Source organism: Emys orbicularis, chromosome 2 (genome assembly GCF_028017835.1).
Source record: "Emys orbicularis isolate rEmyOrb1 chromosome 2, rEmyOrb1.hap1, whole genome shotgun sequence".
Lineage (NCBI taxonomy): Eukaryota > Metazoa > Chordata > Testudines > Emydidae > Emys > Emys orbicularis.
This window is the reverse complement of record NC_088684.1, coordinates 252,882,168-252,909,320: the sequence shown is the minus strand read 5'-3', so window position 1 is coordinate 252,909,320 and position 27,153 is coordinate 252,882,168. Positions and strand designations below refer to the sequence as shown.

The following is a 27,153-nucleotide window of genomic DNA, read 5'->3' as shown; positions in this document are numbered from 1 at the left end:
ACCAGGCACCCTGGGTCACATGGGCTGTCTACCCTGTTTTCTGACAGTCTGACCTAAGATTGGCACTCTCAGTAGTGAGCCACATATCAGACACCGTGACATATATGCTCCACTGGCGTGTTAGAAACCCAAACAACAGAATCATGCTAGTGCACAATTACCAGAAATAAGACTGGCAACTTTAATTTAATCTATCAAGCGGAGTTAAAGGCAGAAACTAAACAAGAGGTCAGACTACATGATCTGGTGGTCCCTTCTAGCCTTAAACTTTAAGAATATGAGCATAAAAAGTGAAAAATAATTTACCTTTATAAAATTATTTCAGTTTAAACAATCATCTAAAGCAGAGGTGGGCAAACTTTTTGGCCTGCGGGCCGCATCGGGTTTAGTAAATTGCATGGAGGGACGGTTAGGGGAGGGGGTCGTGGCCCGGCCCCCACCTCCTATCTGCCCCCCCACCCGGGACTCCTGTCCCATCCAACCCCCCCTGTTCCGATGGCCCCTCTGGGACCCCTGCCCCATCCACACCCCCCCGCTTCCTGTCCCCTGACCACCCCATCCAACCCCTCCTCTCATTCCTGATGCCCCCCCTCCCCGCCGGGACCCGTGCCCCATCCAACCTTCTCCCTGCCCCTGACTGCCCGCCCCCATCCAACCCCCCCCCTCCTTCCTGACTGGCCCCCAGGACCCCTGCCCCCATTCAACCCCGTTTCCCCCCAACCACCATCCACACCCCCGCCCCCTGACCACCACCCCAAATTCCCCTGCCCTCTATCCAACCCTCTCTGCTCCCTGCCCCCTTACCGCGCTGCCTGGAGCACCGGTGGCTGGTGGTGGTACAGCCGCACTGCTCGGCTGGAGCCGGGCCACGCTGCCGCCACCACACAGCACAGAGCACCGGGTCAGGCTGGGCTCTGCAGCTGCGCTGCCCCAGGAGCTCACAGCCCCGCCACCCAGAGGGCCTCGGGGGCTGGACCGGATGTAGCCCGCAGGCCGGAGTTTGCCCACCCCGACCTAAAGTGTAATTAGTAACATAGTTTGGCAAAAACTTTAGGTTGTGTGTGCGCGCATGTATGTAATTTTTCCTTTATGATAGCAATAGTTCAGGGAAAAGTGCTTACCTAAATATGCTATCAGACATCAATGTGTTTATTCAATCAGAGTTATTGGATTTTTCAAAACTATTAATTTGTATTTTGGTTGTTAAATTATTCCAGTCCTCTCAAAATGATGTTGATGTTACAACAACAAAATAAATTACTCTAGTCTCACAGAGGAAAATGCTCAATGCCTTCAGTAACTATATTCTACTAATTATAAACTAAAAACATAGACTTATCCTAAAAACTGTGAACAAAAATCACTTAGATAATGCTAAAATTGGATCTACAAATTCAGACTAATTGACCAGCACTATCTTACACAAGATCTGAATATGGCCCAAAACCTCTTGCCTTCACAAGTCAGTAGGAAATAGAAGTTTTGAACTCAACATTTGAGATGTACCACCTTTCTATAGAATCATAAAAGTATAGGACTGGAAGGGACCTCAATAGTTCACCTAGTCCAGTCCCCTGCGCTCAAGGGAGGACTAAGTAATAACTAGACCATTCCTGATGGGTGTTTGTGTAACCTGTTCTTAAAAACCTCCAATGATGGAGATTCCACAACCTCCCTAGGCAATTTGTTCCAGTGCTTAACTACCCAGACAGGAAGTTTTTCCTAATGTCCAATGTAAACCTCCCTTGCTGCAATTTAAGCCCATTGCTTCTTGTCCTAACTTCAGAGGTTAACGAGAACAATTTTTCAACCCTCTACCCCCTGTAACAACCTTTTATATACTTGAAAACTGTTATGTCCCACCCTCAGTCTTCTCTTCTCCAGACTAAACAAACCCAACTTTTTCAATTTTCCTCATAGGTCATGTTTTCTAGACCTTTAATCATTTTTGTTGCTCTCCTCTGTACTTTCTCCAATTTGTTCACATCTTTTCTGAAATGTGGGATCCAGAACTGGAAACAGTACACCAGCTGAGGCCTAATCAGTGCAAAATAGAGTGGAAGAATTACTTCTCCTGTCTTGCTTACAACACTCCTGCTGATAACACCCCAGAATGCTGTTTGCTTTTATTAGAACATGCATATTATTTTATGATAAAAGTAACACCTAACTTACCCAAGTAAATCTTATCTACAGAGTCTGAGAAGACCATTCTAAACCATCCAGGCTCATAACAGCAAAAGGCTTTTCCAGGACTAATGAGGAGTTTTTTATCAAGGAACTTCCACCATAACTCCATTTCAGCTTCAAATGTCTGTGATTTTAGGAACTAAAAGAGGAAAAACAAAAACTGCATTAAGAAAACTGGAATAGAACCTTAAATTAATGAACTACTGCAACAAAGTATACTCCACATGAAGGCTAAAGCAGAAAAGGACACGATGTTCAGAATTACTGAACACCTGCAGCTCCCACCAACTTATCTTAGAGTTTTGGGTGCTCAAGAATTCTGAAAATCAAGTCAAAAGCTTACTTCTTAGTAATTCCTTTGCCCATTATACTGCATAAACTTGTGAGATCCATTCTATACGTTCATACTGTGTAGGCCAGACTGCTATCTGGGGCAAAATGACCCATGCAGCATCTCCCCACAGCCACGTGGCCTTTGAAAAAGAAACAGCAAGAAGGAGCCAGCCAGGGTACGTCTTCAATGCAGAAGTAACTCAGGTGCTTGGCACCAGGGTCCGAGAACCCAAATTAGTCTAGCTCAGGTGTGAGCTGCGACACTGCAAAGCCACACCCGAGTTTCTGAGTCCTGACTGGTGCTGCACTCACCCGTGTCACTAAGACTTCTGCCATATCCTATGGTTCTTTGTGCTGCAGGAAACTAAGCTGCTCTGTGATTCTTTTCCAGTGAATTGTGGAAGAATGTGTCTGTCCTTCTAGGAAAACAGGGAATTGTGGAAAGGCATTAGAAGACTATCAGCACTTGAGTGATTTAGCCTGCATCCTCATTGTAAAGTGGGCAGTTACTAGCCTGAGTGAAAGCAGCATGCGGGCTCTAGCCAAATGCCAGCTGGGCCAGCTAGCCTGAGTTGAAAACACCAAATCTGGATGAGAGGATTTTATATGTGGATAGACATGGGGGTGAGGGGCAATACCAAAATCAGAGCCTGAGTTAACTCTGTAGTGAAAACTTACCCCTGGAGACCAAAGCATGCACAGCAGCTGCAGAAAGCAGTTCAAGCAGAGATTGGACAAGGATACTAAAGATATCAGACTGCTTTCTGCAGTTTTCACTATGAACTTTCTCTCTCCCCTGTGCCGACAGGCTGTTTGCTCCAGCTCCTTCTACTCCCTCCTCAGAATAACCAACCCCTCCTAAGCCCTCTGATCTTTGTCTTTCCATCTAGCTAATCCCCTCTTAACATAACCTCATTGAATGGATTTAAACCACAAAAATCACAGAACATGACATTTAAAAAAAGAACTAGATAAGTTCATGGAGAATAGGTCTATCAATGGCTATTAGCCAGGATGGGCAGGGATGGTGTCCCTAGCCTCTGTTTGCCAGAAGCTGGGAATGGGCGACAGGGGATGGATCACTTGATGATTACCTGTTGTGTTCATTCCCTCTTGGACACCCAATGTTGGCCACTGTCAGAAGACAGGATACTGGGCTAGATGGACCTTTGGTCTGACCCAGAATGGCCACTCTTATGTTTGCCACCATCGTATTATTTACTCTGCTTGTATGTGATATCCCTTTCCCTACTCTTCATCTTGTCTATGTACAGTGTTTACTTTTCAGGTGAGGGACAGTTTCTTATTTTATGTTTGTACAGTGCCTAGCACAAGTGGGCCCGTTCTTGGCTGGCCCCTGGCACCACTATAATAAACATGATAAATAGTCACATCTCAAAATATTGTGGCTTGTTAGTTATAAATGTTATTCTGATTCCTCCAGTTAAATGTTTTATGTGAATATACCATTTATTAACAGTGCTAGAGATGCATATCCATCTGCAGAACAGGTACAGCACAGTCAGTGGTAAAGCAAGATTCTCCACCACTCTGCTGTAGCAAGGTTTTAGAGTGATTTATACTGCATAAATTTATATAGTGAGGTTTGTCTGTAAATCTTACAAAGATGAGCAAATATCTTCCTTCTCCTCATTTTACTGATGGGTAAACTGAAGCACAAAGAGGTTACGTGACTTGCCCAAGGACACTGCAGGTCACTTGCACAGCTGGGACAAGACCCCATGGCTCAACTGTTAGACCAGCACCTTATCTACCAGAACATGAAGCCTTCTAAAGTTAGATGTTCTATATTTAATAGAACATTTTAGGAAACTTCCTTTATTTCATAGTTTTACAGTATGTGTTAAATTGAATTGCCATCCAGTACGCTTTTTCGCATTTGCCAAATTGCAATATCATTTCTAATGTAAAATGAAAAATAGACAATATGAGAGGACAGGAATATCTGTCTAAAAATTCTACCACAAGCCTTGAGGCCTTCATATAAAAATAAACTGTTGGCAGCATTAATTTTTCAAACACTCTTTCCCATCCCCTCCCAAGCTTTCAACATACTTTTCTGAAGTCTGCCCATACGTATAATCCTCCTGAACTTTTGAGAACAGGTATTCCAATCTCTGTGAGACCATCCACAAGAATATTTTGTGCTTCTCTAAGTCTTTTTTTGTTGGTAGGAAAATACACATTATCCAGCCAATCTATCAAAACAAAAAAGAATTGTCATATTTCTGTTATATTTTATTTCCAACTATCATGAAACAGAAACCAATGAAAATGGGAATGTTTTTGTTTTACTAACCTCTATCACTAAGAAACTGGCTCAGAACATATTGAACAGGCCCAGGACATCCATGAAAAACAGCCAGTTTATTCACGGCTTTCCGAATTTCATGACTTCTGGTGTACAACACTCCAACTCTGATACCACACATACCAAAATCCTTGGAAGGCAAAAAGAAAAGTTACATAGAGATTATTCCCAAATCCAAGTGTACATTTGAAGGCAGCAATTTCACTCTACATCTATACTTAAAGACTATATTGGACCACACTGCCAGTTTTGCTCCTCTTATCTCAGGGTATAAATACATGTGTTAGAAGGAAGGGAGAACATTTCTCATTTTGATGCGCACAGGAGATGCATACTATAGAGATAAGTGTCCTAGAATTACAGTATATAGGACAACTAGGTAAGAACTGAGGAGAAATGAGTTTGAAATGCCAGTCCTGGAAATGGGTGTGGGTGATCTTGCTAACAGTAGTTCCTGCCTTAATGAATGCTTCCAAAATTGTGTAGCTAACAGTGTATACTATATTTATGTAAACTTGTTGCATACCTAACTGGGAAGCCTCATGGTTCAGCGGACAGGCCACAAAGACCTAGGTTCTATTCCCAGATCCGTCACTAATGTGATATGACCTTGAGCAACTCACTTAACCTGCCTGTATCTCAAATTCTCCACCTGAAAGATGGGGATAATTATATTTACCTACCTTTGTTAAGTACTGATGGAAAAAGTGCTGTGTATTTATTTTTTCAATTTATGAACCCAGCCCTAGATTCCTTCTTAGGCAAAGCTCCTACTGAAATCAATAGAAGTTTTACCTGAGTAGAGAATGCAGGATCAAGCTCAAGGAATTTCAGTTGACAATCCCATGGCACTAGTCACATTAAAATACACACAAGCCCAGTACAAATATACATAAGCAAGACTGCAAATGACACTGTTGTGGGCCAATACGTTTAGGGAAATGGCCATCTCACCGAACAACACAAAAAACAAAAACAAAAAATCCAACAACCAACTAGAGACACACACTTCCTGCAACAAAACTCCAAATAAATCCTGGTCAGCCGCTGGGAGCATGAAGCTACTCAGAAGCTGAGAGCTCATTCTACTATCAGACCACCCGTGGTACTGTTCCCCACAGAACTGTGCATCTCTGCTGCTCAATCAATGAAAAAACTGAGTAACTGGTGAGCTATGGCGTTCCATGATTATATGAATTGATTGTGCCCTTTCTTCTTGAACTTTTTGTTTTACAGTCCATTACATTTGTATCAGATAATGTCATAGCAAAGAAACACATAGTTTATGGGATTTTTGCAATATTAAATACATTTTGCATGCCTTAAATATCTGCAGTTATAGTCGAATCCAGAGGCTCAGATCCCAATTATTACAGAAGAACACTGGTCTGAGGTTGTAGAAAAAATACTGAATGATATTATATTGTATCTGACAAATAATGTGTGTTCAGGTAACTAAAGACTATCATGAATGTAGTCCCAAGGGGGCAGAGTTAAAGTTGCATGTACAACTGTGATGTTGGCATTTCCTGATTTTTGAGAATTTAAACAAGTCAGAGGTCTATAAATGTAAGTTTTTTTTAATGCTATATATTTTACACATATCAAAAGTACCACAAATTAATATTTGAACAGTGTGTCCTTCCTTCAAAAATGAAGTAGGATGGAAGAGTTAAGACTTTTTGCCTTGAAGATTTGTTATTTAAATTGGTATTTGGTAATTTGGTATTTAATCATCACACACATTTTCTAGCATTCTTATGGAACTGGCTCAGTAGCTTTATTAGTACACCTACATTTTAAAGAAATGAAGGGCCTGTTGCTACAAGATGCAGAGTACATTGGGCACTTCCAACCATGATGGCAAACTATGTCTCTCTGTCCATATTAGCTAATTCTATCCCAATGTGATAAACCCATATAGCCCTGAAACCGTACAAAGTTATATAGAATTTTAAAACACCACTACTACTTTATATATTCAAAACACTGTATACAAAGTAACTAGATGACCAACTGATAATATTCATGTACATAATTATTATCCCCATTTTAGAGATGGAGAAGACCAGAGGTGCTGGAACAATTTGTATAGTGGGGGTGCTGAGAGCCATTGAATCAAACTGTAAATCTTTATATGATGGAAACCACTTCAAGCCAGGGGGTGCAGCAGCAACCCTAGTTCCAGCACCTATGGAAAAGACTAAGGGTACGTCTATACTACCTGCCGGATCGGCGGGTAGTGTTCCATGTATCGGGGATCGATTTATCGCGTCTGGACGCGATAAATCAATCCCCAAATCGACGCCCGTACTCCACCTCGGCAGGAGGAGTAAGCATAGTCGAATAGCGTAGCTGAAGTTGCGTATTTTAGTTCAAACCTCCCCCCCGCTAGTGTAGCCCAGGCCTAAGACAGAGAGATAAAGTAGCTTCACCAAGGTTACCCAGCAGATCAGTGACAGAATAAGGATTATAACTCAAGTGTCCCTGGCCCACAATCCCATGCTTTGTCTACTAAACCATGCTGTTGTTAGTGACTCTGCTTTGTTTCTGTTTTAGAAGACAGAGGAAGCGGGAAACCACAGATGAATGATACCACCAGTAGACTGCACATCTTTGGAATAGAGGTTAAATATAATTTCCCCAAAGTGCTCTAAAATACTCATTTTCTGCAATTTCTCCTAAAAGCAAAATGTTTACAAAGTGCTTGTGCTGCTCTTCACAAGTATTGAAAAGACTTTCCATTATTTTGTCACTGTAAACTGGCAAAACTGTGTCCTAATGCTTCAAATTGGCAATAAGCAATTCCTTTAAAAGATTATAGTTATATTCTAAGTTATTTTGGAGAGAAATATTCAAAACTAAACTCAAATATAATCAACATTCTGGACCTACCTTGCTAAAGCCCCACATAAAATGTGTCCGTTCTGGATCTGGTAAACTGGAGAAGGAGCAAAACAAAACAAAACTTTTACAGATGTAATTACAACTTCATGTTTTTGAAGATTACCACAACTTCCTTCAGACTAAATACAATAAAAGTGATTTTCAAAATTACAACATCGTTTTGTAGAAAGAATATAACCATTTTTTCTTCATAGCTTTCAATATTCTAATTAGTAACAGGTCATTATTGCAGAATATTGATATCCTGCAGCTACATAAATGCTGAGGTATTAATAAAAAACAAATGACAGAGGCTGAAACACATGAGCCTGTTAAAGATATTCTATTCATTTAGAGCCCAAATAGCATAATGGAGTGTTTCTGTAAATGGCTCAAAATCCACGAGGGGGCCCTCTATACCTTCTGCACTTCATAGTGTTCTGAGCTCTGTGATGACTCTGCATATTAAATCATGAAGTGGAGAAAGGGACCTATTTAGGGCATACCCTCACACAATGTAACTCCATTGAGCCACAGCCTCATAAAGGAAGAAGAATGCAGAGCAGAAGGCTACATCTACAGCTCATTGCACACCTTGGTTAGTAGCCCTGGCTTGTTACAGGGTGAGGCTGATGATTGTATCCTTTAGCTCTATAATGTTGGGATGAATTTGCAGAGAGAAAAGCCTCTTTTAAAATTTTTTTTACCACAGACTTCATTCTGTACTCGAAAATTTGGCCCTTATCCAATTTTTCTTACGGATTATAAGAGAACAACCAGATGCTCACTGTGCTAGGCACATTTGGATTGACCTGGAGAATTACTACTGTATGAGGTGCATTTCAGTAAGTGCTTAAATACAGAGTTAAAAATGAACATTCTGTATTTTATGAAAACATTTATAAGTTGCCAAAATGCCTACGTGTTTTAGGGGGGATATGTTCTCCCTCACACGCCCCAGGAAACCCAAACACTCCAAAATATCTGATTCCAGATGGAGAGAGGATACAGTAGATAACTTGCAGGACTTCTGACATCTTATATAGAAAGAGTCCATTAAGGGCTATACACATTCCAATGAAAACCTTAAGCTTAGTCTGTGTGGCGGCAACAACAGCCATTGGAGAAAATGAAGCAACTAGGAGGATAAACTCCTTTCCCCACTCCTGATAAGCACGCTGACGCATCTGCACTAGTTGCAAGCAAGCAAACAATCTTGTAGGCACCCAAAGTAAGGCACTGTGCATTAACCAGTTTCAGTTATAAAGGTGGAGATATAAAGATTAGCCACCCAGAAATCTGAACAGATGGCTCACATTCTATTTGGCATTATGATAGTAGAAAGCTACAACACTTACCAATCTAAGCTAAGAACACTGGTGAAGGTGGTATCATCGTACACAGACAGCATATATATTTCATCTATTATTACATGTAATTGATATCTATGTATAGAAATAAATAAATATGTTAGAGAAGTATTTAAAAGTCAAAGCTTTAACAAATTTCCATGTATAAATTACCACAATTATTTCCTATTTATAATTATACTCACCCCAGAGAAGTTTTACTCAAAATATCAATTCTTATTAAAGATTACAAGGTTCAGTTTAAGCACTTACATATTACCAACATCCATTTTTATATAAATCTGTACTTCCCAGCAGAACTAGGTGCAAGCATGTCTAAAATAAAATTCTACTGAGTGCTAAGAATCTCTCTGCAGGACAGATATAGTTCCCCACAACCAATTATTTAAAAACTAAAACACAAAATGTAGCAACATATTCTAGTTTACCATGCAAAACTTATTGCAACAAGACATGAATCTGGGTGCAGTTCTGTTAGATAAGTGCATGGCGAGTTTTATTTAATATATATTCCCTATTATTGTTCCAAAGTTAAAGCCACAAATACACAGCAAGTTGTGTGATTATACTTGATACCAGCATGCTTTGGGTATATTCAGAAATATAGAATCAATGGCAGGATGCCTTTAAACACCCAAGCAGTGCAGGTATTCCAGTGTAACAGAACCCTTCATTTTTAAATTTAAAAAAGAAAATTCAGTTTCAGAATACAAAAGTATTCTGTTTGAAAATTTAAGGCTTTTTTCGGGGGGGGCGGGAATATTTCCCCCCCCCCCCCAAAATGCTGTTTTACTACTGACTTTAGAAGACTGTTGCATCCTGAAGTCTGTGGGTCCTGCTGCAAAAAAATACATTTGCAGTAGGGCTGTCGCTTAATCGCAGTTAACTCACACGATTGACTCAAAAAAATTAATCGCGATTAATCTCAGTTTTAATTGCATTGTTAAACAATAGAATACCAATTGAAATTTATTTAATATTTTTGGATGTTTTTATACATTTTCAAATATATTGATTTCAATTACAACACAGAATACAAAGTGTACATTGCTCACATTATATTAATAGAATTAGTTGATTACTAATATTTGCATTGTAAAAATGATAAACAAAAGCAATAGTGTTTTTCTATTAACCTCATACAAAGTATTGTAGTGCAATCTCTTTATCTTAAAAGTGTAATCTATAACTGTAGATTTTTTGTTACATAACTGCACTCAAAAACAAAACAATGCAAAATTTTAGAGCCTACAAGTCCACTCAGTCCTACTTCTCGTTCAGCCAATTGCCAAGACAAACAAGTTTGTTTATATTTTCGGGAGATAATGCTGCCCACTTCTTATTTATAATGTTACCAGAAAGTGAAAACAGGCATTTGCATGGGACTTTTGTAGCCAGCATTGCAAGGTATTTACGTGCCAGATATGCTAAATATTCATATGCCCCTTCATGCTTCGGTCACCATTCCAAAGGACATGCATCCATGCTGATGATGCTCATTAAAAAAATAATATGTTAATTAAATTTCTGACTGAATTCCTTGGGGGAGAATTGTATGTCTCCAGCTCTATTTTTCTCACATTTTGCCATATATTTCATGTTATAGCAGTCTCAGATGATGGCCCAGCACGTGTTGTTCATTTTAAAAACACTTTTACTGCAGATTTCACAAAATGCAAAGAAGGTACCAATGTGAGATTTCTAAAGATAGCTACAGCACTCAACCCAAGGTTTAAGAAACTGAAGTGCCGTGCAAAATCTGAGAGGGATGAGGTGTGGAGCATGCTTTCAGAAGTCTTAAAGGAGTAACACTCTGATGCGGAAACTACAGAACCCAAACCATCAAAAAAGAAAATCAAGCTTCTGCTGGTGGCACCTGACTCAGATGATGAAAATGAACATGCGTTGGTTCGTACTGCTTTGGGATCATTATCGAGCAGAATCCGTCATCAGCATGTCCTCTGGAATGGTGGCTGAAGCATGAAGAGACATATGAATCTTTAGCGCATCTGGCATGTAAATATCTCGCAGCACCAGCTACAACAGCGCCATGAGAATACCTATTCTCACTTTCAGGTGACATTGTGAACAAGAAGTGGGCAGCATTATCTCCTGCAAATGTAAACAAACTTATTTGTGTGAGCGATTGGCTGAACAAGAAATAGGACTGAATGGACTTGTAGGCTCTAAAGTTTTACGTTGTTTCATTTTTGAATGCAGTTTTTTTTTTTTATACAATTCTACATTTCTAAGTTCAACTTTCATGATAAAGAGATTGCACTACAGTACTTGTATTAGGTGAATTGAAAAATACTATTTCTTTTGTTTTTTACAGTGCAAATATTTGTAATAATAATAAATATAAAGTGAGCACTGTACACTTCATATTCTGTGTTGTAATTGAAATCAATATATTTGAAAATGTAGAAAACATCCACAAATATTTAAATAAATGGTATTATATTATTGTTTAACAGTGCAATTAATCACATAATTTTTTTAATCACACAATTAATAGCGATTACTTTTTTTTTAATCGTTTGACAGCCCTAATTTGCAGTATTCAGCTTTGACAATTTACAAGAGTTCTGAGAACTCTAACTGCCACTAGATCATCAGAAGTTATACAGTTTTTTTATGTTAATTTGCTTCAAAAGTGAAAATAATTTAATAAACAGGATATTTTTGGTATGTACTGATCAATGCATACCAACCAGTTATATTTTAGATCATCAGAAATTTGCTTCTGCTCTGGAAACTAATAGCATAAGGACAAATTTTGCAGTCCTTATTTGGCAAAACTCCCAATGATATTACATTGAATTTGAATGCGTAAAAAATTGCAAAGGCTAAATGTGGCAAATGCTCCCCCATCCAGGCTTCAGGAGATTGTTAGATCCTAGAATATGAACTCTGAGTCAGAGGAAGAATAAAAGCAAAATAGAAAATACTTTCTTTATTGGGGTCTTCCTTCTTTGAGGAAGAATAAATTGACTTATAAATCTTAAACTAGGTAAATATAGAGGATACCTTGATACCTGGAACCTTCCCTAGCCAATTAGATGCCTTTTTCACAATGCCAATTTTATAACATTATTTTGGTAATTTTTCAAATGAAAGTTCTATCTGTATTATACACTCTCGCTCCTAAAGACTTTGATAATTACCAATTTTCATTTTTTTGACACATGCATTAAACACAGAAACAATGCTATGCATACAAGAAAGCTTTTTGTTTAGTTGCACAAAGAGCTAACTCTCAGCATAGGGCTATTCATTCAGAAATAGCATCTTGGGTCCCACTTTAAGTAATTTCACTTATAAATTTCCCCAGAAAGGCTGCATAGAAAGGATAGTTATGGGATAATAAACTCTACAAGGAACCACCCCTCCCACAGGTCATATGCCCAATGGAACAAAATAAGATTACCAAAGGTGACTTTTATAACTAGCATATTGCATCATGGAAATTAAATCCCAAACAAATAGCGCTAGGACTCAAACCTGTGCGCAAACTCTAGACATTCTTTCAGTAACTGTGCTGGGTAAATGTCCCCTAATGGATTGTGAGGGTTGATCAGGATTAATGCTCTGACTCGGATGCCCTGAAAAAAGAAAAACTGATAGTCGGAGACGCCAACATGACGTCAAACAAATGACTAGCGAGGCTATAAAGTTGCTACCCCTTCAATAAAAAGTTATTAAATATTTACTTGATTGCACATGAGCACATATGATCCTTCTTTAATAATAAACCACTAAAATACAAGGAAGTTCCGGCTACGCAACTTGTTCTCTAGTTTACCCAACCTTTTCAATTAATAGCATCAAAGAAATATATCAAATAATTTACTGGCAAATGTCAATCGAGCTAGTCCTAGTTCCATAAAAATATGAATGCCAACAGGCAGGATTATAATGCAGTATGGACCAAATTCTGCTCTTATTTACACTTCTAGAATCGTTCCATAGAGTTCAGCGGTGTTACTAAGGATACAGACTGACATGACAGAGCAGAATTTGGACCTTCATATCTCACAACCAGTTTTTGAGCAAATTTTTTTAACTTATTGCCTTACAAAATTAAGAGCATCTAAGGCAGTAGAAGTATGAAATTTAAGTTTCTTGGTGTCCTAAAAGGAATTTAGAAAAGTTAAAACAAACACTGAAGTAAATAATTACTTATATCCAACTGTCTTGCTCAACCATGGAGGAAAGTACATTTGAAATAGAACTCTGCAGAGATTAGAGAGTTTTCTCTCCTGCAGTTATAAAAGGCTGTAAATACTGTGTAGAGAAAAGAATCCCACACAAATTCAGTTATACAACTAGGAACACACAACTTCATGCTCTTTTTATATTATATTTTTATACATATGTAGTGGGACACTCAGGAAAAACTCATCCATTGTATACTAATGCAATATGTACTAATTAACACACACATTTAACATATTCTCTATCTAACAAAAAGTTTTATATTGCATACATAGCCAATTACTACAATGATTATAGCAAGAAATATAAATTGTTATATTCAAGCACTATGTCAATAGGAGGAATTGTCATCCACTAATTGATGTACAGGATAAATTTGGAATTATGCCACACTTCTATTTTGAGTTTACCCCATTTAGTTTTTAGCGAACTAGCTCGATTGAGGATTTTTCTCACCCCTCTCTAACCTTCAAAGGAGGGCAATTATTTTTAAGGACAAAAATCCAAGGAACTTCTATCACATGTGAGACAAAAAACCAAGAGGAAAATGTATTTTCGGTTGTGAGGGAACACTGAAATCTATTCTCCCCTTGATATATGTAATTTACATTAACATTAATGGGAGTTATGAGCATGAACCGAATTAGAAATAAATCTATTTTGGAGCTTTCCAGTAACAATTGTCCCAAAGCAGTTATTTGTAATATTATTCTTGAAAACAGTTTCAATTTTACAAGGATTGAATCATACAGATCTCTAAAAGTTAAAGTTCATTAAATGTAAAGCTTCCAAATAAAAATTGAACATGCAAGATCAAAATTGCCTTTAAGATACAACATCAACAATTTCCCATTGATTTTATGGGACTTTTGGGCTAAGTTTGGGCCAAATCCTACAATCTTTACTATCTAAAAGGGGAAGATCCTTGTCATAATAAATTAACAACTAAAACTTTCCCCCGCTCCCTTCAAAATATATGATTCCAGTGCACTTTAAGTACCCTTCCACACAAAAAGCAGTGTCCTATTCAAGTCCTGATTTTTACAGCTATTTCTGTGTATAGGAAGGAGGGAATTATAGATAGTACACTGAAATGTTATAATTTGAAGGGTAGTTAATGTAAAATTCAAGACTTTAAAATATTGTAACACAAGATTAATTAGCAGATGTTGCATAAAATTGCATTCAAGATACTACAAAGCCCTTGATATTTAGTCGATCAGATCATTAAATTGAATATTTCCAATACTGTACTTTTTGTTAAAGAGAGAGACAGTTTCATGTACTAGAACAACCACAGGGATTACTTAAGAGTTTCTTAAAATACTGAAATTTTATTTGAGACAAAACCCAGGGTACGTCTAACACATAGATACATATACATGTTGGAACGTTACTCTTAAGGGACCATGTTCTCAGTTTAAGTGACAGAACCTCTTAAATTCACCTTGTGGTCCCTTAGTTTTGCTTTATCTGCTCGCATTATGATACCAACAGAAACACTGATAGGTGACTGTATTAATATAGCAAAACCTGTGGCAACAGCTAACACAGGGATGTTTAGCTAAAGTGTCTTTGTTAGGATCTGGTACTACTGCACCTACGTGGTGAATCCCAGCCCCAGTTATAGTTGGAACTGCTCTTCCTACAACTTAAGTTGGACAGCTTCAATACAAATAAAGTGGAAGTGTCTATCTCGGTATCGCCAAAAATGCTTTTTACCAGTGGCCACTTAATACAGAGAAAGTTAATTGTGGAAAATAAGTCTTGTGAAGACAGAGACTTCACTGGTCATTGATGCAAGTGAGTATAGAAGGCAGATAGTCAAAAATATTAACAGAGACTTTGTTTAAGTTTACACAAATTTTTAAAAAATAATAATGATCTATTTTAAACTGTAACATGCCCACAGCTTGACATAGATTCTGAAAATGATTAAATAAATGTTTCATGTATATAGAAGTCAAGCTAGCAACTCTCAGTAGGTTGTTTAACTCTAACTGTTTGTAACACATTTACTATAAAGAGACACAAATGTTTTGCAGTTTTATTTGTAGGCTTTACTGTTGATTGTTTGCAATACTCTCTTCGAAACTTAAACATTTTCTTCCCTACTGCAACTATGTCCTTTACCTTTTATCAAACCTTACTTTTCAACCTGTGTTAATTAGAAAACACAGAACAGTAACTCTACTTAGTTTACTTTCTTGTTATGAAACCAGTATTACCAATGTTACCGCCACAGCTCTGGTAACAAGATTTGCTAGTTATCATGTGTTCCCTCTTCTGGATGATTGAGCAAAACACCACAAACAGGTTCAATATAAATAATGCTTTCATGTTTTTTCTATGAACATATGAAACAGAATAGGATGAAAGAAACCCAGAGTACAAGACAAACTGTGCAACCATGTTGAAGTCATTCAAGCAAGAATGCTTAGAATAAGACAATTTAATATAATTTCAACAGAAAACTAAGATCGTATTTTTGGCAAAATCCTTGAAAGATAACTTTCTGCAAGGAGTCTTCCCTTGTTGTTTTGTTGCATCTCCCATCACCAAGGCCATGTTTCATGGTTCCCAATCCTCTTGGCTAGGTGGAAATTGACAGGACTCCCTTCAGAATCTGACAAGACTTTTTTTTTTTTTTTTTTTTTTTTTTAATTGAACAGGCCACTCAAGTAATGCTCTTCCTCTTCCTAATGATCTGAATGTGTTGTCTTTACTACACTCCAAACTTCTGTAAGACCAGTGAATGAGAAATTAAGTCTGCAAAAACATACATTTTAAGACTCATTCTGTACAAAGTAGTATGATGCAGACGCAATGCATTATCACACTGTCTGGTTTATATGGGAAATTTAAGTCTTTTTTGTTGCCAGAGTTGTGTGCATGCCTGTAATAGTTCATGAATTCAGACTTCTGTAAGTTTTCAAGCAGTTGGGTTTTAAGCCAGATAAAATAACGTTCCAATGTTGAGTGAAACTGAGTTATTAACATTGTACTTAGAGAAAACACACACAGCTGGTCCTGGTGATCAGTTAATACCATTCCTACCTGTTCTTTAGCTCTCTGTAGGGCAGTCTCTAATTTTTCAACTGTTAATTGAAAAGGATGACTTTCTTCATCCGTCACCTGTGCAAGACAAAACCAACAAAAAACAGTTAAGGAATCACTTCCAAATAATGCAAATATAAAAGTAGTTAAAGTTTCTAAAATAATCCAGTCTAAATGGAAGGGAGCTTTAAAGAGGAGAGGGATGTATCTGATATGTATTTGCAGAAGTGATTTCTGGAAGAAAGCAGTATCTGACTTTAGTTACTATTGCTCCCCTTACCTTCTAAGGGTATGTCTACATTCCAATTAAAAGCCCCTGCTTTGCCCATGCCAGCTGAGTTGGGCTTGCGGGGCTCAGACTAAGGGGCTATCTAACTGCAGTACAGACATTCAGACTTGGGCTGCACCCCAGGTTCTAGAACCCTGCAAGGTGGAAGGGTCCCAGAGCTCAGGCTGCAACCTGACCATGAACCCCTACGCCACAATTAAACAGCCCTGCCAGGTGAGCTGCGGGCCAACTGTGGTTGTCTAATTGCAGCATAGACATACCCTAAGTGTGACTTCTGAATAGCATAGGCAAAGCAAGTTTTCAAAAACAATGGTGCAAGTAGGGAGGAGGAAAAACAAGCTAACAGGAACAAAACCAAGGTCCATCTCCAAATTCATAACCAAGAATACTCCTGTCCACACATCAATAATTTTGTTTTTAAATGTTATCTTTATCCCAGACTGCTCTCTCTCTCAAGCAGTACATTTGGGTTCATTGTGGGAAGGTGAAATACATATTCCAGGGCTAGAGAAAATAAACATTTACATGATGAATTTAACGCTTGTGAAAGGTGAACTGCCAGTTCTGCAAAACTTATTCTGCATGTAAACAGAGCAGGTACAGTAGACAGCTGAAGTACAAAGTTGATCACACCATCCTACCAATATGCTGCAACCTGAACAAGATAGTTTTCCTGTAAAGATGAGAGACTACGTGGGTGAGATCATGTTTTATTGGACCAATTTCTGCTGGTGAAAGAGAGAAACTTTTGAGCTTACACAGAGCCCAGAACTGAAGAAGAGCTATATGTAAGCTCAAAAGTTTGTCTCTTTTACCAACATAAGCTGGTTAAATAAAAGATAAGACCTCACCTACCTTGTCTTTCGAATATCCTGGACCAACACGGCTACAACAACACTCCAAACATCAAAAGGTAAGAGGCTAGTGCAGTTTCCATGCCTGCTTTAATCTGTGGTCTTTTATTGCTTTGATGCTCCCTGTGAAACTGTCATTCAAATTCTTTAACATACATTTTTGTACATACATATAATACAGTCTTTAATAAACTGAAGTTTTACCTCACTAAACAAGGGCACATGGACAGGTTGTATTCCACCATACAGCCAGGTTTTTGAATTTATTCCACCGTAATATGGAGTAGGAATAAGGTACCCATCTAAACCAAAAATGCAAATAAGAGGTAATAGTAAATATTCCCATTATCAATTACTTCACTATACATTTACAGACTGAATCTGTTGTTTTCCAAGAGATCTATATCCAATCTATTCTCACCATCTACTTTGCACCCTAAAGTGAATGGCTACGGATACCCAGCATAAAGCAATTTGTTCCATTTGCTGAGTCATTTTCTGCTTTTTTCCTTTGCATTTTTAGTTCAATATCTATTTTGACAACCACTTATGAAGCATGAGTTGAAGGTGACCTGACCCACTGGGTGTTTCTTTAATATCAAAACTGGCATATGACTAGTGTGTGCTTAAATTATCATTTTGTTAATATTCAACTGTTGCCATCTTTTCTTCAGGTAAATGCTGTGAATCTTAATTACTTTTTCTGTATTATACTCAGCTGCCAGTATCCCGCATGTTATAATGCCCATTTGATCTTTTACACAGTATATAGGTTTTTACTGCACCATTCACTGTGGTATCCAAGCATCTTAGTTGTGTATTGCCAGATACAATACAGTCACTTCCTTTTCAAATGGATGTTCTTGCTTTTCCATCTTTTAAGGTAGCTCCTTCCACGCAGCTCCCTTATTATTTAAGTTTTTATTGCTGTCATGATGTTCTACACTCAGAACTTTACAACCAGTGGTTTGAAACATACACATGGCCACTGGCTTGACTCCAAGATTTGCATTCCCTCCTCCCTCTCCCCATCCTCATTTAGGTGCTGCAATGATATAAGCAGATCTTCTTGCATCCTACTTATTCCTACGTACTATAGTATTTTCAGGGTAGCATATTCATATCATTATTTAATTTATATCTGTATTTATCATTTGCAGTCAATATTTTTGTGATTCATGTAAACAAAGTTTAGAAGTAACTCTTGCCATTTTGATTAATCTGTATACTACTATTTCTTTTAACACTGTAAACTTACATTTCCATACATTTTCAGCAACAGTGCTTGTCCCCAAAGTTTACATCTTTATAGGTGCCAGAGAGGGGTGCTCTCACTATAACAGAGAGGAGGGGACTGGCAGGGTGTTTGCTGTGAGGGCTCTGAGACTCTGGAATTTGCTCCCTCCCATTATCCAAATTTTAGCCCAGATTTTGTGACCTTTCAGGCATACTGAAAGAGATCTTTGACAGGGATTTCGGAGAGGACTAAGGATATGCTTTCTGTAATAATGAAGCGGTGAAAACAAATCTCTGTAGGTGGCTAGTTGGATTTCTATTGGAATTATTATTTTAATGCTTCTGGGATTTTTGTAATTAATATATCAGGGCAACTAGAGCCTTGAATAGGTGTCTTTTATCACTCTTAATATAAATACAATAAATAAATACAAAGGCTACTTATTGCCACTGTGGATGACACACATTCATTAAGTTACAAAAAGAATTAAATTCACCTGTATATATAATGCTTTCAGATTAAGAAAATTTATTTTTAAGCTTACCTCCAGGATCACATAATACAGTTGAAAGGGTAGCAAAGACAGCACAACAGCCACTCATAACAACTATCTGAAACAAGTAGACAAAATGATATCAACAGAACTACCAACACCTTTGTGACTGGTTAGAAGGTAATACTTAGAAAAGTAAAGAATATGCAAGATTGGATTTGATAAGAACTTTATTAAAAAGCAACCATTATTGTAAAGCAAGATTCTGATCTTGCAAACTAGAGTGTTATATATGATATCCAAGTTGGTCGTGCTGCTACAGTTAAGGTTTTTTAATGCATTTCATTGTAAACCCCAGCTTCACAGTTTGTAATATTTTGAAAATAAATAAAAAAAAAGGTGGTTTGCACTACTGGTTTAAAAAATGTCAATAGCCTTCTAAATTGAACCTGCATGCACATCACACATGAGTAGCAGCACTGAGGCCTAAAGTTGGGTTTAGAGGAAAGATTTATAACCACTGTCTGGAAAGTTTTTTTTCCAAAATGTGCAGTCCTGCAATAATGCCTCCTTTCTAACAGTCCAGAGGCTCAATGGTGGTGTGTGTGAGAAAGAAAGAGGTGAAGATACAGAAAGCTCCTTCTACCTCCCAACAGCTGGAGATGTGTTAACTGAGGCATCACAAGTGCTACACACTTACTATCCAGAGATGGATAGAAAAGTCTTGATATATTGTTGCTTACAATATCAGAGTCCGGAAGTAAATGAAGCTTTTATCAGCCATATCTTGTTACTGTGCATATGCCACTCCCAGCTAAAGTCAATAAGAGTTTTACATAATAACCACTGGCAGAATTTTAGTGCTCATTTTGTTATACATAAATACACAAGCTATTACTCTACATTTGAAACCTATGCAAATGATTTGGGGAGACATAACCACTTCCCTCCTACCCTATTCATAGTCTCCACACACCGTTTTTCCATGGCAGTAAAGGGGGTGGGAAGAACACAGCCATAACTCCCTAACCCCTTCAGAACCCAACCTACAGTTTTCCTCCTCATGGTTATAGTGCCTCTCTACAACATAAATCGGGAGCATATGGGCCCTAGAACTTTATGAATTTAAGATCAGTTAAGGGTCAAAGAACAACAGCATAAGTTCTTCATACTAAGTGGGTTTGTAACTAGTTTCATGTGTTGTTTGCAATCCAGAACATTTTAAATGTGATGAGACATCTGGAAATGCTTTTATAATACCTTCTAAAAGATAAGCAAATCTGCACAGAAAATATCTATAGCTAAAAGAAGCAAGATGCAGAGATGAAGCGCTCGTTCCTTACATGCTCTGGATTCAGGGCTTTTGGAGCTTTGGCATACTCCGTGAGAAATCTGGCAATTTCTTCTCTGAAGCTGAAATGCAAAATTAAAACACTTTGCATTACATAATTCTTCTTACAAAAAGATCAAAATACATAGAATAGACTTTATCTAGAATAGGACAAATAACATGATACACTTTTACTCTCATGAAAGATGGACAAATTTTGGTTCCACTAAATTCAGTCTCTGAAGATGTCTGGCTTGTTACAGTACTTGAGGTGGAGACATGCAGTAGGCCAAAATGAACAGGCTGGTGTGAAGGACAGCCAGCAAATGTAGCTTCCACAGTCTAGGTTGCTTTGGATAGGCTCTTTCCCACTAAAACTGTCTGGTGCAGAATTCTAATGAATGTGGATCAATTATGACAGGGGAAGCCAAACTGTGGCTCGTGAGCCTCATGTGGCTCTTTTACAGTTAAAGTGCGGCTCACAGTGCCCCTTTCACCCACAAATACCTGCCCCACAGTTCCCTATGCCCAGCGCCCCCCTGCCCGCTCAGAGACCCCTCCACAGAGCAGGGCCAGGAGTGGAACCCTGGGCACGGGGCTGGGCAGCCAGACCCTGCCATGTGGGGCCGAGCAGCCAGGATCCAAGTCCCGCCGCGCTGGGCAGCTAGGAGTGAAGCACTGGGTACGAGCTAGCAGCCAGGATCAGAGGAACCGGGCCAGGAGCAGAGCCCCACCTAAAACCTGGGGGTGCTGCAGCATCCCCACAAACCCCTACTTCCCAGCGCCTCACCCCCTCAATGCTGAGAGTCCCCCCCCCCAACTTGCCCAGAGACCCACTCTCCCACCCCATCAGTACTCGCCAGCCCCCTGCTGGCAGAAGCGCTCCTGCAGGCTGCCTTACGCTCTCGCACCCTCAGCCAGCCCCGCCCCCTGCCAGACCAGAGCGGCAAATTTTTTAATTCTTATAGCACACATCTGGGCCACAGCTCTGTGCTAATTGGGCTGCATGCGGTCACAGGTTGAGAACCGCTGGTCTAGGGGCTTCATCCCTGCAGGGGCTCAGGGCTTCAGCCCCACGGGACATACATGCTGGTGCTGGGGGCTTCAGCAGGAGTAGGGCTGAAACCCCAAGACCTCCCTCCTTGCAGGGCAGAAGGCCCTAGCCCCATCACCCCGCTGCAGGGCTGAAGCCCTGAGCCCCAGCAGGCACACCTGGCTCTCGAACTTTTGAAGATTATTGTATGTGGCTTGGAGGGTCAGTAAGTTTGGCCACCCCAGAACTATGATATCTGTATGAAAAAATAACTAGAAAAAGCAGATGCATCTTTGCACCCACTCCACTGTTGGGACCTGGTTTTGGAAGGAACCCAAGAATTGGTGCAACAAAAATCAGTGAAATCAGAGTAGATCAAGATTATATTCTCAGGTGGGCCTGACTCAAGTCAATGGCAAAATTCCCATTGATATTTACAGGATCAGCATTTACCCTGATCCTGTCTCTGAAGAACACAGAGTTCTAGCTTAACTGTTCACTGCCAGAGTTTGCCTGTGAGAATTACTGCTACTAGCTGTGAAAGGACCTCTACAGCATTCTCCCCTGCCTATATGCAAGGTGTCATGCTTTTTTTTGCGGGGGAGGTGGTAGGGTAAAGGTCGTAGGAGCTGGGAAAAAAAATAGGAAAGTAACTCTTGAAAACCAACAGGAAACAGAAAAACATCTTCAGAGCAAGCAGCTAATATTAAACTGGGTATAAACCCCTGGGTTTGTAGATTAAATGAAACCACAACAAATTGTGAAAAGGAGACAATATTTTAATAACTTCATACCTTTCAATGCCTTGTGTATCAGAATATTGCAAAAGGTGAGGTTCCAGATAGTTCATGTCAGGTCTTGTGAGCTGTAAACATAAAAAACAGAAAGAGACATAAAAAACATAGTGTAGAAAAACATATTCTTACCTATGAGCTTGTGTTCTACTGAACCACATGACAATCTATGTAGTTACATAATACCATTCTGTAACAATGGGGAGATGGAAAATCTTAATATTCAAGAGTTAGATCCATCTTCCCAGTTCAAACTTCCATCTCTTTATTTGCAAGATGCTCATCAGCAGTTTCTTCAGATCAGCAAAAAGTTATTTATGGACTGTTCTGTCCTGGTTAAATCCAACACATTGTTGAGTGAAAATATACTAGAACTAATCTCAGAGATTCTATAATTACTGTTTGAGGACACACCAAAATCCCCACCATTTTCTTTTAATATTTACAGGAAGTACAGCATTATTTTAAAAATTAAAAGTCAATTGTGTTTAAATTACCTTCTCAGCAGTGTTCCCTCTAATTTTTCCCACACATGTGCGGAATGAGTTTTGTTATGTGCACCAATATGGAGGTGATGTGACACATCACCTTCATATTGGTGCACATAACAAAATTCATGTGTGGTGTGGAGTGGGGCTGAGGGGTTCGGAGTATGGGAGGGGGTTCAGGGCTGGGGCAGAGGGTTGGGGTGCATAGGGTGAGGGCTCTGGATGGGGATGTGGGCTCTGGCTGGGGCCAGGGATGAGGGGTTTGGGGTGCAGGAGGGTGCTCTGGGGCTAAGGCGGGGAGAGGGGACTCCCCCCAGCTCGCTCTCCTCTGCAGCACCTGGGCTGGGGGATATGCGCCCCTCCCCCGCCGCAGCAGGTCTGGGCTGGGGCTGGCTTCAGGCCGCCCCTCCCCTAGCTGCGACAGGTCCGGGGCTGAGTTGGGGCCGGGCGCCCCCATAGACGCCGACTCCGTGGGTGCTCCAGGGCTGGAGCATCCGCAGAGAAAAACTAGCGGGTGCTGCTGGCAGCCAACTTCCCCCCTCCCACCCACCGCACTGACCAACTCCTCCCCCTTCCTCCCAGCGCCTCCCGCCCGCTGCGAACAGCTGTTGTGCAGCATGTAGGAAGCTCCGGGAGGGAGGAGCGGGGATGGGGCACGCTTGGGGGAGGAGGCGGGATGGGGGTGGAGCGGGAAGAGTCAGGGTGGGCGGGGACTTGGGGGAAGGGATGGAGTGGGGGCGGGGCCTGAGCAGAGTCGAGCACCCCCCCCAGCTAGAGGGGAAGTTGGAGCCTATGGTGCGCCCCTCGCTCGGCCAGTCGGCTGGGCTGGTTCCCTGAGCACCTGCGTGACGCTAAATAGGCTGCTGCGCAGCCACGCAGCTTATAGGGAACTTAGCTTCTCAGTTGGTTGGGAAGGAACTAATAATTTTACCTGGTACAGTTAAGAAATAGCCGAAGCAACTGGGTTAGATTTTTTATTTTAAAATGTGGATCTAGTCTGAAAGTGACTAATAAAGACAATGTGCAGTTCCATATTTACTGGGCCAACTACTTCCAGCTAAAATTTGCACAGATCTCACGTTATTAAAAAAACATTTCCTCTCCCAAATTGTCAGGCATGCCAAGTCACCTTGAGATCTACAAATCAAGCACTGACATCAGTAATAAAGATTCTGCAGAACAAACTGCATCCGTGCAATTTCAGTGACTTTTAGTAGGGGTGAACAAGTCTAAATGAAAGCACAAGCTGGCCCTACAATTGGAAATTAATTTTGCTGCTGTGTGACCCAAAATAAAATCTAGTTTATGCTTCCACAGCTTTAAAAATTACTTTCTCACTTAAAAAGGTGCCATTTTTATATTATCATTTTTCAGATAATAGAAATTGCCTTTGTGCAGCACTGCAGCCTGACATCTGGACTGGTATACAAAAATTACTCACTTTTTTAAACTAGTTTTGCTTAAAATCAATGCATAATTCCAACATAAAGAATGCTTTCCATTCTAGGTAAGAGTTTTGGCTCCACCAGGAGAGAATCAAACAATATGATAGAGTACTCAGTAATTTCTTTCATAAGAAAAAAATAATCTCCAATTTTTTTTTTGATTAAATGAGAAGAGTACTTTAAATTATTTCTATCTAAACATAAAGAACACTTTGGATTGAACGTTATTTTAAAAATCTGAGTGATGTTGCTTAGGCAAATTTCAAAGAAAATGGTTTTGGCTCTCAGCCAGAGCCACACTTTTCATTGTTATATTATTTTGCTAAGTGTATCTGACTGATATACAAATATTAAGTATAAAGCATGGTTGTTTAAAAAAGTTTTTTGTCATAACGCTATCAATTCACTAGAGACAATTAAAGGCATTATTTATTCTGTTCTAAATTATTCATCTGTAAAACACCACACCATTATTAAAATTCAACTGACAGCTGCAATACCATTCTATAGGTCAAAATCCATCATTCCAAATTATTCATATCCACTTACTCTTTCCTGTATTAAATCATAGCAAAGTTTGTTCTCACTTGTTCCCAAATTCAAAATGCCCTGAAAGAAAATTACAGATATTAAACAATTGAGGCCATCTAAAAATAATCCAGTTTGGATTCCCTTTGTCTTTATAAGAAGGGCCTGAAACATTTACTACCATATCTCCAATTCAGTAGCCCAAACCTGTTAGCCAGAGGCCAGTATGAAAGATTGCCGGAGTTGAGAATAACTGTGACAGGCTATTTTATCATAAGCCTTGGGGTATTTGGTGCTTTTCTTAAAGCCTCGTCTCCTGAAGCCAGGTGATGATGTGAGAATCTCAGTTTCATTTAAAATTAAACTAAGTTTCTAGTCCTCCTAGTTGTGGAGAAAAGCTTGAAAATGTTACTCCTAAAGGCTCAAAAACTAGGAGGCAAATAAAGAGAACCTTAAATGTTATTTTTAAAGCTCTCATGATTTTTAAGTTAACATCCTGTTTTTGATCGATTGTGGCTGACAACTGCGCCAAAGACCCGACACACTTCACTCTGGTCTGGACAACAAGAAACCTTGTTTGTATCAGAAAAACCACTAGCCTCTGGAAATGGGATCAAAGGAGTTGGAATTGTTTGCTTGCATCCAATTGTGCTCTGGCAAATGAATGCTCTCACAGTATAGAACTCTGATTATTCCTATTCCTGTAGGACTATAACATCAAACAATACATAACATTGGTTGCTGGGGCAGGGAAGTGGTCTCATTATGCAAAGTACAGCAGACATGCTCATGTTCGTCAGACACTATGCAAATAGAGAGGCAGCAGCACCAGCACCTCCTTGTTAGGGTGATTTCGGATCAGGGAATAACGTCATCATAGTATTACTGGCACAAACCAGCTTGAACCACCGTACCCAGACTGGCTCAGCAGCACCATCCTCTACAGGGATCAGCAACAACAATGCGTCTCACTCTTCCCCTCCCCCCTTGCGTCTTTACTCCTTGGTCACCCTGCAGTAGCCCAGTTTACAGAGGGTTGTTTTAAAGTCCTGCGTAGGAATCTCGAGGAACCCTACACACACTGCTTAATTTGTAATGAAAGAGGTGCCAGGGCTCAAGGCATTTTTTTTCTTTCATAACTGACACAGCAAGCCCAGAGGCGCCAGGACTAGGAACTGCCAAGCCTAGCGGTTCCAGGGCTGAGCCGGGCACAAACTAAGCACTGCCCGCACCCCACCTCCCCGGCCCCGCTGAACCACCACAGGGGGACAGGGAGGAGGCTCCAGCGGTTAGGGTGCTGGACTCGAGCCCCCTGTTCAGTGCCTGCTCTCTGGGCAAGTCACTCCATCTCCCCCTGCGGTCTGAACATACCCCGGGTGCCTCGGTTCCCAGTGTGCGCAAGGGGGATAAGGGAACTGGTACGGGGCGGGGGGGGGGGGGGGGGGGGCATTAACTCCCGTGCGAGGCTCTGATATCAGGGCGATGGGGGCAGCTCCCATGGATGGCTCGTCCCCTGCCTGCTCCCCAACCCCCGCCCGTCTGCCGACACCCGCCCCGGCACCTGCTCCAGGGCATTCCGCAGCGCCCATCCCCGTGGCGCGGGCCCCTTCGCCCTCTCCCCGGCCTGCTGCTCGGAGGGACTGACGCCCCCAAACCTGCGGGACTCCTCGCCCCCCCCCCCCCCGGCCGCCGGGAGCGGGGCTCTGCCCTGCCGGCTCCCCTCACCCGCGGGTTGCGGTCCCGGTCGAAGGGGTCCGCGATGTACAAGTCGAAGCCTTTGTCCAGCAGGCCCCGGGCGCCGCCGGCGATGCGGGAGCCCCGGGCAGAGAGAGCCGCCGCCCGACCACTGCTGCCTGCGCCGCCGCTGCTCATCCTGCGCCCACCGCGGCCCTTCCGGAGTGAAGACAAAGGATGAAGGGAGTCGGGGACAGAGGCGGCGGACGCAGGGAGCGTGGAGGTGGCGCCTTCCAGACCGGGATGCTGAGAGGGACAAGCCGCCCCGCCCCGTCAACTGGAGCCACCCCCGTCCTCAGCTTGGCTGCGCCGGCCCGGGGTGCCCTGAGGTGAGGACCGCCCCTCGCAGTTTCCTGCCCAGACTTGGGCTTTCCGGAAACTGCAGGGCCCTGCATCCCCGCCCCAGGCCAGAGCGCCCTTGGCGCTGCGCGGCCTGAGCCCCCGGGGCTCTCCCGCGGCCCGGCCGTGCGCTAGCTGAGGGGACGCTGCGCATCGCCGGGTGTCAGGTCCCCGCCCTGAGGCTCTGCCTCGCCACCCGGGAG

General features: G+C 40.9%; 1 protein-coding gene across 1 annotated transcript in view; it reads right to left on the bottom strand.

The window, feature by feature from the left end:
- Positions 1-26,878, bottom strand: part of ACCS (1-aminocyclopropane-1-carboxylate synthase homolog (inactive)) — a 32,880-nt gene extending 6,002 nt beyond the window's left edge. Inside the window, exons 1-13 of the mRNA XM_065399734.1 lie at positions 26,603-26,878; positions 24,899-24,958; positions 22,417-22,487; positions 20,603-20,672; positions 19,311-19,377; positions 17,734-17,831; positions 16,387-16,464; positions 12,616-12,716; positions 9,100-9,186; positions 7,751-7,796; positions 4,844-4,985; positions 4,600-4,742; positions 2,176-2,329 (exon numbers count right to left, since the gene is read on the bottom strand). Of these exons, the coding sequence (XP_065255806.1) occupies positions 2,176-2,329; positions 4,600-4,742; positions 4,844-4,985; positions 7,751-7,796; positions 9,100-9,186; positions 12,616-12,716; positions 16,387-16,464; positions 17,734-17,831; positions 19,311-19,377; positions 20,603-20,672; positions 22,417-22,487; positions 24,899-24,958; positions 26,603-26,749 (1,264 nt within the window). The 5' untranslated portion in view covers positions 26,750-26,878. The remainder of the gene's footprint in view (positions 1-2,175; positions 2,330-4,599; positions 4,743-4,843; positions 4,986-7,750; positions 7,797-9,099; positions 9,187-12,615; positions 12,717-16,386; positions 16,465-17,733; positions 17,832-19,310; positions 19,378-20,602; positions 20,673-22,416; positions 22,488-24,898; positions 24,959-26,602) is intronic.
- Positions 26,879-27,153: the final 275 nt, after the last annotated feature.